At 38.6% G+C, this 16,892-nt stretch overlaps 1 protein-coding gene across 8 annotated transcripts in view; it reads right to left on the bottom strand.

Moving 5' to 3' along the window:
* Positions 1 to 16,892, bottom strand: part of plekha6 (pleckstrin homology domain containing A6) — a 70,644-nt gene that overhangs the window by 28,879 nt on the left and 24,873 nt on the right. For 7 of the 8 annotated variants that reach the window (XM_088423187.1, XM_088423188.1, XM_088423189.1 and 4 more), the window contains 4 exons: positions 9,495 to 9,682; positions 5,945 to 6,475; positions 3,785 to 4,259; positions 3,402 to 3,488 (listed from right to left, as the gene is read on the bottom strand). In XM_088423187.1, the coding sequence (XP_088279313.1) occupies positions 3,402 to 3,488; positions 3,785 to 4,259; positions 5,945 to 6,475; positions 9,495 to 9,682 (1,281 nt within the window). The remainder of the gene's footprint in view (positions 1 to 3,401; positions 3,489 to 3,784; positions 4,260 to 5,944; positions 6,476 to 9,494; positions 9,683 to 16,892) is intronic. The other variant, XM_088423194.1, reaches the window with a different exon arrangement.

Below are 16,892 nucleotides of genomic sequence, written 5' to 3'. Positions count from 1 at the left end.
CACCTCTTGTTACAAAAAATTCCTTGGCGGAAAAATATTGTCTCCAATAATGAGAGAAAATTCAAGAGGTGAAAATTCAAAAGGTGACATTGTTGGCATATAATATGAGACACGAGACACCAGCGCTTGCGCAAACATGACTGTAATGTAATGCGTTATCGCAAGCTATTTTGTCTACCATATATGTTACACTTAATGATGCATTTTTATCATTTATTAATATGCCGGCTTGCCCACAAGTGAGACAATAAGTTTTTGCAGTGATGTTTACTGTGGTCTTCCACTTTTCATCTTTACATGTTTTAACCACACTTCCCACCAACAACTTACACAGTACTAAATAGATTGAAAACACATTGTTAACATGTTAGCATGCTCAAAATAATAAAAAATAATAATATTATTGCTCCTGTGGATTTGTAAATGATTCCTGGATCACTGGAAATGTCAAATAAAAACATACAAATTAAGTGTCCTAAAAAGGTGTCTCTCTCTCTGCACACCAGCACTATCTTGAGGCAAACAAGTGAGCTGTCTTCATATTGTCAATTACTACAATTACTAATATGATTCATTTCAAAGGTTTTAGGAGCATTTTTTTATTATTATTCTTTACATGATATGTGGATGATTAGTTTTGTTACTGTTTTTGATTCGTTTTCATAATTTATTAATATTATTCGTTTCAAGGGTTTAGGAGCCTTTTGAAGGGCTTGAAAAAGATACATTAAATAACGGCTCTACTTAAGAAAGATCTACGTGACAAAATGACTTCCGGAACAAATTAATTTCGCAAGTAGAGGTACCACTGTACTTAGTAATATAACTGTTCTTACTAGTAGCTGTGCTGTACCCACCATTCTATGCATGCCAAAAATCAATTTGTTAAGGAATCCAAGATAAGATGACAGTTAAAAAGAGCCCATTAGTTTGGATTAAAAGTTATTGATTATATTATGTTGACATAATTGATTTGACAGATAGAGTGAATGAAGGGCATGCAGGGGCATGCATTTATTATAGAACTTTCATCAACTGTATGCTTTGCTACCAGGATTATGTATTAGCTAACTGAAAAAAGCAATGTTCAGATATGTTTTTTAAAAAAAATAATCAGGTTATTCCTCCATGCTGTTTTGTCATAATTTGAGGAAGATGAGACCCAGTCTAATTGTTATTATCAAGTTATGTCATGTGGAAATTAATACAGGCAGAGAAAAAGGACTGCTTTGATATAGAGAAAGAAGCTGTCTAATGATTTGCCATTCATAGAAATGAAAGAAAAAAATTAATGGCTGCAATGTTGATTTCTATCAATATGCTTACCCTTACACTAGCTTACATTATGAGTGTATGTCAGTGGACAGAGGTGAACTACCATAATTCCCCAAATATAAGACACACTTGTTTCCCATAAAAATATAGGCCAACATTATGGGTACATCATATAAATGTCAATGTCAATATATGATTTTTTTTTTATGTCAATATTTGATTTTTTTTTTTTTTAATATGACACCATTCGAGGAATATTGGTGCCACATATGCCCAGCTTTCACAGCTGCCAAATAAAAATTTGGCATTTTTATATCGGCCAAATTCTTACTTCCAATAATTACCGTAATGGGACGAGCTAGAGGAGTGGGACGTCAGTTGGGTGTTAGAAACAAGTGCCTGTTGTAGCTAACAACAGCTTGCGTTAGCTGAGGTTCTTATGGCATAATTTTCAATGAAAGAAGAAGGCAGATTTAACCACCGTCCGAGTCCATCCTTTATCACACACAGGAATACAGTATTACTATTACCGATAGGATCAAGTAAAAGTTATGATTTTTCTAGCTGAGCAGGCATGTCCAAACCCGGTCTTAGAGGGCCACCTATCCTGCATGTTTTGGATGTTTCCGTCATCCAATGCAGCTGATTCAAATGATCAGGTTTGTTTTCAGGCTTCCGCTTAGCTTGCTGATGAGCTGATCATTTGATTCAGGTGTGGTAGGAGGACAGAAACCTCCAAAACATGCCGGATAGGCGGCCCTCGAGGACTGGGTTTGGACATGCCTGGGTTAGAGCATACAGAAAGGTATTTCATTTGACTCGTTTATCAAATGCCGTCTTTTGGCATATGCATACGATCAGAAACTTAGTGAAACCCGGATGCTGCTCAACTTACGGGTATTTATGGTAAAATGAACTTGAACCATGTCGCAAGGACAAGGAAAAGCAACAGCTTGGAGCGCATTCAAAATTACACTGGTGAGGCATTCACTGACCACTCACAATGTAGAAAATCTAATACACACTTAACTTAACATGCAACAAACATATAACTTACGGATATGAACACAACAAAATATAAAAACTTTTCAAAAGATGAAAATTGATTCTGTTTCACTATAGTTTTTACATTGTTGCCAAGGTAATGGTGCGTCTTTCACACGTTAACAACGAAAATACTAGAATTTGAGCCCAAAATTAGGGGTGCGTCTTAAACTCAGGTGTGTCTAATATTGGGGGAATTACAGTATATAACAAATACATGTGCTGTAAGGAATCCATATAGCTCTCTTGTATAAGTTCAGAGAGCATAACATCGTAAGGTGGCACATTATATTGCAATAATATCAAGTGGCTATAATATGAAGATCCAAAATGTGAGGACGTGACAAGAGTGCGAAAATAGAACCATTGTAGTGTGGTTCAACCAACATCACAGTGTACAATCAATGTACCCCACAAAAAAAAAAAAAAAAAAAAAAATACCATCAATGGTTTATATGAACCAGTATGGTATCTGGTTGGAATGCTGGGAAACCCAACTGACTCACCAAGTACAACAAATAGTTTGCTGTGCAACCTGGTTTTCACAATGGAGACATGTCCAATTGTTATCCGGGCAAAAAATATATATAGACGATCATTAAAAGAAGCTTCACCTTTGCTTCCTGAACTAGTTGCTGTATTTTATAACTCCTCAAGATGGCACTGTATGTTTAAAGAAGGGAGTTTAAGCCTCTACCTTCTGGGACACTCGCCAGGGTTTGCCCCTCAGACGGAATACACACATACGCCCTAGTTTCAACCGTATGTACCTGTGTTTGTGTTCGTGTGCATTTCAGTGTGTATATTAAAGTGTATAATACAGCGTCTACACATAGACTTTCATTAAAATTATCAAATGTAAAATCTCATTCAGCATCAGTCTAAATTGCATCACCGTTTAATTTTGTAGGCATAGGACTATATAGGAAAATATCAAGAAATTGATGTCTAGATGGCTGTGACAGGGTAACTAACTTCAAAACTTCACTGCATTCAAAACAATGGGGTTGGCACCATTTTTGCTGTATGGTCTTCTATGCTACCTAGATTGAAATCCATTGCAGCACATGGGAAACACATACCATTTTATTGTGGATGGAAGGGGATACAGGATAGTTGTGATGGTATAATCCTTGATTTATGGACCTCCTATCACCAGAGTAGTCATACTAAGGGAAGGGAAGACAATAGTGAGGAAAGTAAGATGGAGGTAAGAATGAGAGAAGGACGTTAGACTGGGGAAAGGTGAAAATGCTAAAAACATTAATCGTACATTCTTTCCTTTATCTCTATCTATGGTTACTGTCTTCTGGAAACTAAATAGACACATCGGACATTTAATTTGCTTGTGCACTCCCTATCGGAAACTACAACCTAAAATTCCAAACTAACATCGGTTGATCGTGCTGTAAAGTTAAAAACATAATTAAACATTTCAGCATGGTTATTTGAAGGTGTTCCTTACCTTTGGTGAGCTGAGTGATCTTCTTAAATTATAGACGGATGGATCAGCATAGATAACGTCATCCCTCATTCTCCCCGAAAAGCGGTCAAAACGTGCAGATGGCGATCGAGCCGGTGAGGCAAAGTGTGTAACTGGTGAGTAGGCCCCCCTAGAGGACAAGGATGGTGACCTTGGCACAGATCTGGAACGTGGCTGGATGGAAAGACGTCTCATAGACTTTTCAACTCCACTGTAGTATTGTGGTCCCCAAGAGTCTCTGGGCGTCAGGGGGCCATACAAGTGAGCTCCATCCCTCAGTGAGCGCCGCTTTTCCTCAACACCCCAGCGATGGTCATATCCCCCCACAACAGAGACAGAGCAAATACTGTCAGGCCGGACTCCTGGTGGGTACAGTGTGTACTCCTCTAAATACTGGGGACCACTAGAGTTGCCATAGTAGTTGAATCCTTGGCTTGCTGGGTAATAATGGGATGGACTGGAAACAACAAAATCAGAAAAAATGGAAAAAAAAGCAAAATCAGAAGAGATTTCATCCTTTGAGTGACAGGAAAAACACTTCTCCATATCTTTGGGTGAATATGTGGCCTTGTTTTTTTTTTCTTTTTCATTAACTACAAAAATAGTATAGGTGGTCAATTTGAAAGTGTAAAATCCGTTTTCTGATCGCTATATTTGTTAATGTAGAAAGCTACTTTTCTAAGCATCCCTGGTGCTTCTCAGTGTGCAAATTTCCCTGTATGAGATAGTGATTTGCCCTGCTGTTTGCCATCAGAGTACTAAATTGAGCTCAGAGTCTGTCAGTCTCCTTTATTAAGTTATTGGATGCAAAAATATACGAATTTATGAATAAAACATGTATTCCTAAGTACTAAAGTGACGTGGTGTAAGATTTAGAGCGTTTTTCATTAAAAATGAAAGATTAAATTATTATACATTTTAAAAATTTGCCATTAAAGTTATCATTACATTACATTACATGGAGGGTGGGACTCCTCCCAAGGTCGTCATGGCTGTTATAACTACGACAGCAGGAGGAGGAGTGTTTATTGCTGGATTTACCGTAATGCCCCTAAAGTACATATACTCTGGGAGTATGTGTAATTTTTTTGCATGCATCTGTGGAAGCTTTACTGACATGTTAAACACTCTTCCTCCTGCTGTCTGCAGCTAAATCTTACACAGTGTCACTTTTACAAATGATTTATTCCAAAGTGATGATTATGATGATGATGACTAGTGCTATGCTAATAAATGATGCCCACCATGTGAGCATTTTTTTTTTTTTTTAAACAAACGGACTGTAATTAAATGGTGATCCGATTGCAATCAAATGCAACTTTTCTTTTGGCTCCTTCATTCACTCCGCTTGTATAGGCTCTAGCAACCCGTGACCCTGAAGAGGATAAGCGGTCAAGATGATGGATACATGGATGTTTTTTGGCAGGCTGGCATTGAAAGATATCATTAAGGGGGCGAGGCAGCCACAATGGTGAGAGTTGGAGCTTCAGTTAACAAGGTTAGAAATATCCATATCATAAAACTCATATTTAAAATTAGGTTAAATTGCTAATTTTCCAAATGTAATATATATGCATAGATATATTTCACTGTGTAAAGTTTAAAATATAATATGACCCCCTTGAGTCATTGAAAAAAATGAAAGAATATTGATGGAATTCATTGGTGAAAGAAAAATGTCAATCAGTATTTTTTTTTTAATTATTATCATAGATAGAAATTCTTCAAAGGAGGCATTTTTGCCAAGATCACAGCAGTTTCAAGAGTAGTATACACATACAGTAAGTATACACAAAACTGTATCCTTTAAAACATATAAACAAGTGGTTCTTAACCTTGCTGGAGGCACTGAACCCCACCAGTTTCATATGCTCATTTACCAAACCCTTCTTTAGTAAAAAAATTTTACTGGTGCACGAAATGAATTGAAAACCAACACAGTGCATGGTAGGAAATCTCAGAGCAGGACGCTTTCAATGACTGTGCCCATTAACTGCAGACTAGACTGAGGGGTGGACATCTGCTGCGGAGGCTCCACCGAACCCCTGAGACCGACACACCAAACCCATAGGGTTAGATCGAACCCAGGTTAAGAACCACTGATATAAACCCATATTTTTGACAAAAGGAATGCATGTATACCTGTTGATGTCCTCCTGGGACACCATGACCCGCCGCTGGTTGACCCAATGCTGCAGCTGTGCCATTGAGCTTTTCCTTTGGGCAACCCTCTCAGGGGCAGTTCTGGGAACAAAACCTCTTCTCAGCACCACGTTCTGTTGCTCTTCTCTTGTGTCACTAGGTGTCTTAACACCCCCTTCTGGTTGTCTTTGAGGTGTACAAGTGCTATGAGTTAGAGGGGATTTACTGTTGTAGTTCTGGGGTATGGATCTAGCGGGCAAATGATTACTCCAACCGTTTGGACCGTGGTTTGGTTGAGCATGGCCATAACCAGCCCCTCCGCCTTCATCTTCAGTTTTTCCCCCACTATCTTCTTGTCTCCTACTGTTTGTCTCAATGTCTCGGTCAGAACATGGAGTTGACAGTGGGGGCGTTTCCAAGTTGTCGACCCCATTGTTAGTTTTGTTCGTGGTTGTCTGTGTTTTCTGTTCTGTTTGCGGGTCACTGTCTCGAGTAACCATGGCTTGATCTGCTGTGACAGTTGGATTTGAGCTAAAAGGAAGAAAAATAGATTAGAATCAATGCCATTCATTACATTACACATGCATTATAGTCTGTGTTCATATATATATATATATATATATATATATATATATATATATATATATATATATATATATATATATATATATATATATATATATATATATATATATACAGTGGGCCCCCGGGTTACGAACTTAATCCGTTCAGCGGCTACGCTCGTATCTCGGATTGCTCGTATAGCGGGCAATCCAAACCCATGTTAATTCGTGAATGCGTGCAACGCGCGCAGAAGCCTTAGGTAAGATCATCACGCTGTATACATATATTAATATTGAGTCACATAATCTACTGTACTGTTTCATTACATAACAAATACAAAGGAATAACGACTTTTACCTTTGGAAAGATGTGACTTGAGCTGAGATAAGCAGAAGTCAACACTATAAACCAGACATGCTATTGGTCTTACAGTGTCACAGTAACTTTTTCAGTCAGGGTTTTCTCTACTTCCTTCCATCCCAACCAGCTGTGCCATCAAGCTAGATAAAGGCGTTCGGCCAATAGCATATCGGCACTTCTGTGATTGACGTGTGATGCCGGCCAATAGCATCTCCGTGAGTGAGACCAGGTGACCTTAATCGACCAATAGCATATTGGCGTCTGACTGATACTGACTGATACTTATTGGCACGTTTTTTTAAACGGTTGGAATGTATTGACATCTAATTGATTAAAACACATTTAAACCTGTGACGATTCTTTGTCCTGCATTCGGCACACTTAATTTCATGTCAGCTGTTTTTCCCGACGTGAATTGAGCTGAGTGGAGGCGGAGGGGAGGGTGTGTGTGTTATATTAACTAGGCACCGTACTTAATGCTTGTTCGAACATTAGTTCACTGTTGGTTTCAACTCACAGTATTGCAACAAGGGCGCTGTCCCAAAGCATGTTGGGAGGTTGCCGTCTAACATGACATGCAGTTATGTAGAACGACCATTAAACAGCACTGAAATTCCACCCGTAAAAGGATGCAGAGATTAACGCTCAATGTTAACACGGCAACGCAAATAGGCTATTGGTCTTACAGTGTTACAGTAACTCTTTCAGTCAGGGTGCAAATCACGGAGATACTAAAACATCATCCTCTTATTTCTTCCTTTACCGCTGCTAGTAATTTTAGAAGCTATGTCTAACAGATAAAGTTTGCAAAGTCTTCAAAACATTCCGTTTTTCACACATTTTCTCTACTTCCTTCCATCCTGTCCCATCAAGCTAGATAAAGGCGTTCGGCCAATAGCATATCGGCATTTCTGTGATTGACGTGTGACGCCGGCCAATAGCATCTCCGTGAGTGAGACCGGGTGACCTTAATCGACCAATAGCATATTGGCGTCTCCTTGACTGGCTGATAATTATTCGCACTTTTTTTTTTAAACGGTTGGAATGTATTGACAATTTTTTAAAAAACACACATTTAAACCAATGACAATTCTTTGTCCTGCAATCGGCACATTTAATTTCATGTCGGCTGTTTTTCTCTTTAGCTGTACAAACACTACACTTAAATGGTAATTATATTTAGACACCGTGAGTGAGACAGTCAGTGTGACGTTGTAAGACCAATAGCGTTCACGATGTCGCAACTGTTAAATTTGTTGACGCAGATAAGCGAGAACATTACAACAAATTCAATGGCTGGATTATTCGGAATGCTCGTAAGGCGAGAGGTTTGTTCGCAAGCGGAGGATTAAAATCTCCCTGATCCACGCTCGTAAGGCGAAATGTTCGTAAATCAGGGTGCTCGTAAGCCGAGGGCCGACTGTATATATATATATATATATATATATATATATAGTGATGAGCCATCAGGGCCAGCAAGGCCTTCCCTGCTGGCCTAACATAACCTGACATCACTATAATAAACTATAATAATTATAATAACTATAATGAAAGTCAATTTCATTTTAAAATTATTTTTACTAGTTTTTATTCATAAATTCTCCATATTCTGTTCTTTTCATGTCATATTTTATCCATTTGGTTAAGGTCCTCCAAGTGTAGTTTTAAGTTGGAGGTTTCAGCCAAGTAGAATTCAGCTAACTTGTGTCACCAGGCTGTATGTAATCTGCCTACTCCCAGAGGCGCTAGGGCATTCGCTTTAACAGTTGCGGGCTTCTGCGCAACCGCAGATGGATATGTGAGCGGCCCATATAACTTAATAGACAGCTGCCATCTCAAGGACTCACGTTGAACGTGACGTGAGTGGATGCTCATTGCAGGAAGGCAGTGCAATGCTCAACAAGCAAGCTACGCGGTGTTGGCTTTGCGTTAGAGGCATAGCTTAGCTATTAGCTAACCTATTCCAAATTGTCCATATTTCCTACTGGGCTACCAGGGACGTGAGCTAGACTGAAGTTTTTCTGGCTGGGGAAAGGAGTGATTTGGTGTTTGTAGCTAGACAGGATTTGCAAACTTCAATTGTTTAACCAAGGCAGCGATGAGACACCAAAGCGCGGCTAGAAAACATGTCCTTTTAAAAAATTCTTTGGACACCCAAGTGTATATCCAGTATTGTAAATCTCAGTTCGAAGGTAAAGAGAGTTCCTCAATGCACTACTGTGCTTTTAAAAAACTTTTGGGAACACCCGAGTGGATACACTGTACATCTATCTCAGTGCGAACAGATAGCTTGAGCTTGAAGAGGTTAAGAAAAATCAGGAGATATTGAAAAGACTGGTTGATTGTGTTTGCAGCCTGATACAAATTGGGGGCGGGCTTTAAATGCCCTTTGGTCCAAAGTTTAGATACCATTGATTAACCCTGACATGCATGTTATGGAAGCTAGACTCGCATTCACTTTCAAACCGCGAACCTTAAAACTGCAAGGCTTGTTTTTTACACTGTGCACATGACAATAAACACTTTGACTTGACTTTACTCAAATGGGCCACTTTAACCATGGGCCTGTATAAAATGTATTACCGGTATTAAATGTGTTTGTCCTTTGTGTTTGTGGGTGCAACACCTGTGTGCTGGATTAACGATGACCTCTGCAGCCTCACTCATGGCTGTGATCCACTCTTTCTGCTCTTCATAGCTGTCTGTACTGAAGTAGTATGTCCTCGTTCCAGCATGTTCCGCCTGTACGCAAAATACAACAGGAGCTTTCAACTCCCCATTTTCTTCCTCTTCCTGTTCCTTGTCCAACCACACCTAGAGATGAAGACAAAACCAGAAACGACAAGAAAACATATGTCATTCCTTCCAATCAATTTATTTGCAACAGCTACATCTCCTCATGCAGGGGAGATATCTGCCAAGATGCAGCGTTGATGGACATAAGGATGCTGAAATGTGCTATGCAAGGATGATAAATACAGCAAAAACATTTTGATAAATTAGATGAAAAGTTAAAGATTAACAAACCAAGAAAAAAAAAAAAAACGTATCAATGATTCTAGGATCTAAGTAGTATGGGGCTTTATGCCCCTGGCAAGGCCACCCGTGGCAAATAGGTCCTGGGTGATAGACCAGACTAAGCACAAACCATTGACCCTTTACAATGATTGATGCAACTGGATTGCGTTTTTTTCTTGCTCTCCCCAGGTTGGGGATGAAGTCCTGCCCCAAGTGGTGAAGTTCAAGTATCTTGGAGTCTTGTTCATGAGTGAAGGTAGGATGGACAGGTATATTGACAGATGAATTCTACATTCCTGCCCCCACCTATGGTCACGAGCTGTGGGTCGTGACCAAAAGAACAAGATCCCGGATACAAGCGTCCAAAATGAGTTTCCTCCCCAGGGTGTCCAGGCTCTCCCTTAGAGCTAAGGTGAGAAGCTCGGTCATCTGGGAGGGACTCAGTGTCGAGCCGCTGCTCCTCCGTTGAGAGGAGCCAGATGAGGTGGCTCGGGCCTCTGGTTAGGATGCCTCTCAGACGCCTCCCTGGCAAGGTGTACCAAGGCATGTACCACCAGAAGGAGTCACCGAGAATGACCCAGGACATGCTGGAAAGACGACTCTCAGCTGGCTTGGGAAGGCCTCGGGATCCTCCCAGAGGAGCTGGACAAAATGACCAGGGATAGGGATATCTGAGCTTCTCTTGTGAAGCTACTGCCCCCGCGACCTGACTCCGGATAAGGTGGTAGCTAATGGATGAATGGATGGAAACAATAACAACAACTGTGTATTTATTTTTAGCTTTTTTGTTATTATTGATATACCATAAACATAACAACATGCATTATGGTGTAATAGACATGCATTGATTGCACACGCAAGATTCAATAAGACAGTCACCACGTGTACCTACTTTACTTTTGTACCCAAACAGGAAACAAGGAGTGAAGGCCCGACAAGCTCATGGGAGTGGGGAAACACAATTTGGAAGAAAGAAGAGACAAGGAGGGGTGAAGGGTATGGGTTAAGATTACAGAGGTCATTTTGAGTGGAAAAGATTGTGTGTGTGTGTGTGTGTGTGTGTGTGTGTGTGTGTGTGGTGTGCGTGCGTGCGTGCGTGCGTGTGTAAAAAAGTGGAAAAGCTTTCAAATTTAATCTTAAAAAACATGGAAAACCACAACCTGCACTATGATATAAATCCTGGCTGAATAAATATCAACGGTCACTTCCAGATCAACCCTTTCTCTCCAGTAATTATTACAGCTACCACTAGAGGGAAGCACAGCCAAAGAAGAGAAATGTTCAATGTCAGTCAGAGGCTGGTCTATATTACAGGGCACCTCTTATTTATTATCGACACCTAAATATCAAAATTATTTTTATTTTTTTTAATTAATTAATTAAATATTGTTAAATAACAGAAAATTATTTAAAATAGCCATTAAATTGCAAAATAAGATGACATTATGATGAAATTAACTTAAAGAGTATTTTAAAAACAGCCATTGTAAAAAAAACTTTTTTTAAAATTCCCTAAATTTAATACAACACAAAAAAATTGTCACTTTTTATTTTTTATTTTTAAATTTTAGCAAAATAACGTGTCTCCTTTTCTACAATGGCCTTTTTTATTTCATAATAGCGTTTTTCAACAGAATGACTTTGTCTTGTCAATCAAATGACATGAGGAGAAGACAGTTAAGTGATTGGCTGTTTCCTTGACACACACATGAATAGCAGCGCTTGCAATTATGATTCCAGCGTGTAGATTTGAAACTTTGAGAGAGGGAGAAAATTCTCTTTCAGAAGTACTGAGACATCTTGCAACATAGACAATAATTTAAGGCCTCAACCTCTGTTTGAGAGAATTGCAGCAGCAATTGCAGCAGCAAATTTGGGCTAACATACTCTTGACAAATTCTCATGCTCTATGTTATCCGCAAGGGCCAGCAAAGCTGCAGAAGCACCACTGAAGTCTAGCATCTTTTCATCTGACTACTGAGCCGCCCAAAAACCGGTCATGACCTGTGTTAAAGAAAATGAAACAATCTTACAGGATTAAGCAGAGGTCATTTTGATTGACAGTCCTTGTCATAATAATATTAATAAAAAGGCAATTGTGGAAAAGAACATCGTGAAATACAAAAATTTTAGGTTATTTTAATTTACTCTATTAAAACCTTTTTTTTTAATCTTACAAAATCTGGGCAAATTTTGAAAAACTTTTTTTTTTTAAATATGCCAGTTTTAAAATAAACATGAACTGAAATTTAAAGGCTATATTATATAAGTGTCTCTTATTTAACAACAGTATTTATTTGAAAATTGTGTTTTTAATTTATTTTATTTATTTAAATTTGACACATTTGGGTGTCCATAATCGACCATCTCTGCATTATACACACACACACATACAGTATATACACACACATACAGTATATATATATATATATATATATATATATATATATATATATATATATATATATATATATATATATATATATATATATATATATATATATATACACACACACTTTTTTTTTTTCACCCATGGAGCACTAAATTGTTCCACCTACTGCAGTGACAGCACTGTGATGCAATCACTTCACTGAACCACCCAGTAGTATCCTAGCAACAGAGGAGGGGCTGTGTGTATGTGTGCGAGTATAGGTGTTTATGTGTCTTTTGTGTGGTGTGTGTATGTTTCTTCAGTGGGTGTGTGCGTGCATGGATTTGTCCTTTGTTCCACACTGTTCCTTGAGGTAACCTTTGCTGAATACAGAAGGAAGGACATCTGCAAGGAGTAATTATCTAGTCAATGCTAATGTCAACATTTTTACAGCGTTTCCCCATAAATTTGGCTCATTTCTCCAAACTGAGCCAAAGATCATTTTGGCCAAACCATCTTACTGTATTGCGAACTGCACAACAAAACAATTCATTAGCAAATTACTCCCAAACATGTTGTTCCTAAAACTGTTTGCACATGCTTTAAAACAAGACGCCTAAAACATATAAGGCGTCAATACCACCAAAATTCCAAAGATTATCCTCAATTCATCTGGCTCATATGCATTAATACTGTAATTCTAATAAATATAACCTAGATCCGCAGCAACATTTTCAGATGTCATTTTGGCATAAGTCTAGCTACAGGGTACAATGGAAGGGAACGATTTGGCAGTTTAAAAAAAAAAAAAAAACTATATATATATATATATATATATATATATATATATATATATATATATATATATATATATATATATATATATATATATATATATATATATATATATATATATAGAGAGAGAGAGAGAGAGAGATACATATACATATACATATACATATACATATACATATACATATACAGTATATATAAAATGCAACATCTCCTGGGATTGGGACACAAGATTTCTCGTGCCTGCACAGCATGACATCCTGTAGCTTTTGGCTGTTTTTTGGCAGTACACAGGAGATAACATAGATTGCTACTGATCTGATAGGAAACTTCTGCCAACTGTGGTGAGACCTAAAAAGAATGGCTGACTTTATACTTCACAAATATTGTGGCACGAAAGTCACAAGTGGCGAGATGACACAAAAAACACAACCTTGTCCTACAATTACATTCAATCACTAGAAAACGATTTAACCACTATGGTATTGGATTGTGCAGTGCCTGCTGCCAGCATGAATTAGCCGCCAGCTAGCTGCGCTGTAATATACAACATCGCTACTGTATTTCTCAGAGTACAACTCGACTTTGCGTATAAGTCAAGCCCACCTCATTTTTTTTTCCTTAAATTTGGGTGAATCTTACAAAAACGTGATTATAGGGCCTTGTCTACACATCGCCGGCAATCTTGCAAACGGGCAGTAAATGTCTCAGTTTTGCCCTATTTGCAATCCGTGGCCGGGCTTTCATCAAAACCCAATGTTTCAAAACTTCCAGCCAAAGTGGAGATCTGCCCAAGCCTCCAGTTTTGTGGTTGCGTGTAAGCAGCTTAAACGTACATTTGCGTCATCACACTACTCTTTTTCACGCCAAAGACGCAGATACAGGTGACGTCAGAGGCGGAAGTTCTTTCTGATTGAACAGAATTTGGAGACATTACTGCTGCTTAGCAAATTGGCATGCTTGTAGATGAATTTGAAACCGCACTATGCAGTTTCGTATAGACGCGACTTCTTTAAATAAACTAACAACAACGATGAGGGTGAGACTATGCGGATTTAAATAAACCAGTTACATGTAGACAAGGCCTAAGTCTACACCTGACTTTAGTTGTTACATAGATCATGGCTGTCCAATTACAATAACTAGTGTGTGTGACTAAATTATGACATTACGCTACTTTTAGAGGCGTTTCTACATCATATATTGAAGAGCATACTGTTACAGTTTTGGGGGGAAGGGGTGGGACGGAAACGATACAAGACTGCAAGTCAATGTACGCCTGCGCAACTTTCACTATCTGACACGTTAAATAGCTCTTCCCATTGAACTTTTGGGCGTCCTTATCTTACTCCTCGTCATTCATTTAAACATCCTCGTTACTCTTCTATGGGTAGTCATTTTCAGATCCGTCCGATTTGTTTAAAATAGAGGTCTTTGGAAATGATTTGCTGATCATTTTGCTTGGGATATGATGCCAAGCTTTCTTTACCAAAGAGACAACTGTTGTGAGATCATGGCATGGAAGTTTGCCCTTCGCTGTTTCTCCCCCCACCTGCCAACATCCATGCCAGCTTGTTCAAGCACACCTCCACGGGCTGAAGGAGACAAGTCAGGCCGTCTTTTCCTTTACATAATCTGTCAAAGTCCGTCAAAAATGAGCCACGGAGCCTTGTTGTCAACAACAAAAGGCAATGAGGCGGCGCTTACCCAAAGTGCATTTTTGCGATGTTGTGTGCAAACACTCTAAAACAAAAGCAATAGTATCAGATCTGAGGCATAAATAATGATTTTTAAGCCTTAGAAATGACATGATATTACTTATTTTGGATTCAAATTCATGTTATTCAAACATAGATGTGTGGAAAAAAATTGGTCTGCTTTGAGTTATGCAGTTATAAGTCGACCCCTCTAATATGGTGGTTGAAATGAGGGGGAAAAAAATGACGTGTACTCAAAGAAATACAGTATATGACAGCTGGAGAGAGCAAACTTTGCACATTTTACACCAGTTGAAGAAAAGGATGCTAAATTATTTGGCAGATATGACAAAACCAATTTTTAAACCATCCAAAAAAAAAGTCCAACGACTGCAGTTGTATGCATTCTTTAAACCATAGAGAATCGAAAATTTCTTAAATAACAAGTAGCAGTAGTATGCAGAATAATGAGCAAACAGTTTTGGGACAGACGTGAGCTTATGCTAATACTGTTGCACAGAACTAGAAGACCGTTTGACCAAATAATATTTTAGCCTTAAAAATACCATTTCAGTTTCACGAAATTAGCCAAACCAATGGAGGAAAACAAAATTTCAACCAGAGGGTGTACAGTGCACAATAAAGGGGTGGGAGCAGCATTTCCTGTCCTACGTAATACGTGTGAAGATTCTATTTATAGCTAGAGTGCTGTCAGTAAAACAGAAATCAAATCAAATCAGGTCATCTGTTCGTCCTGTACTCCAACTATCATCGGATTGATGAAGCCATGTGAATGCAATAAAATTGAATAATACGCAATAAAGAAACAGACACATTAAAAAGTGATAAGTATTATTGAGGATTAACTAAGGGTAAACAGTGTGTTTACAACAACAACAACAAATCTCAGGATACATGGACAGACGGAGGAGGGACTAATAAATAGACAAACCAACAGACAGAAAGAGAGACTCCCATTTATCATGAGTGTGTTTGTTATAAGGCTAATTCTGAACACAGTCACAATGACGAGGGTGCTACATATCCCATTATTTCAGTTGTTTACTTTTAACTTTCCCTCTTTCCCCTTGAAACAAACTCATAATGGTGGAAACAGTTTTGTTTTGTAATGCTCTATATAAATGCCAGTTTACATCATATCGCTAGCATTGGATAGAACAATTATACCTTTGAAATCATCACTTTTCAGGAGAGCACCAAAATGGCATGTTTGTTCAACTTTTGACATTGTATCGTCAAAGAGAGCAAGGTATTTTAAACACGGTAGTTAAACTTCCACAAGGTATTTTATTCATCCTTTCTTTCGCGCGCTCATACTTTCCCTATACAGTGGAGGGAATACCCAGAGCATTTCCAAGCTGACACCAGCCAATCACTGTTGGTAAAAGAAAAATAAAAGTGTGCCTATTTTTTTCACATGCTGAAACTCCTTTTTAACTGCAGACTGTGAGGGTGAGGCATACCTGCACTGCCCACACAAGACACACAAACACACCCATAGGTTAACACTACGGCGGAGTAAGGTAATTCAGACCGGTACACACACACACACACACACACACACACACACATTATGCTGGGAGTGGTGTCACACAGCAGGCAAAATTCAGAACAGTTCACTTACGAAAGCTTCACATGGCTCACCTGCAGACACATCTTAAAAATATGCAACTGGTAAAAGATACTAAAGTGAATCATTTTAATGGGTGGGCAGACACTTCAGCCATCCAACCATTTGTATACAACTACAATACATGGTTACCTTAAGAAGTGAAATGTTTTCAGACAGAGAGTTGACATGTTTTCTCCTCACAAGATATCCTCTGGCTATGGACACACCCCTGTCTGTGCAGCCGGATTGTAAAGTTGCAGGTACAACAGGTTTTGACAACCCCGTAACAGATTAGCAGAAATCAAACAACTCTTCAAAGCAAAGTCACATATTGGTGAGGATAATGTTGAGCATGGTTCCCTAACATCAATCCAGAATTTATCTATCTACTGTACTATTTGTGTATAATGTAGATTGTTTTCAAAGCGTCTGATAAATAAAATAAACACCGTACTGCTTCCCTTCGTCTTTTAATAAGTATAACGCAAATGAAAATCAAGTGGCTTTTGATGA

The sequence above is a fragment of the Hippichthys cyanospilos genome, chromosome 9 (genome assembly GCF_059441005.1).
Source record: "Hippichthys cyanospilos isolate Australia breed blue-spotted pipefish chromosome 9, RoL_Hcya_1.0, whole genome shotgun sequence".
In the NCBI taxonomy this organism is placed as follows: Eukaryota; Metazoa; Chordata; class Actinopteri; order Syngnathiformes; family Syngnathidae; genus Hippichthys; species Hippichthys cyanospilos.
This window is presented reverse-complemented; position numbering and strand designations above follow the sequence as displayed.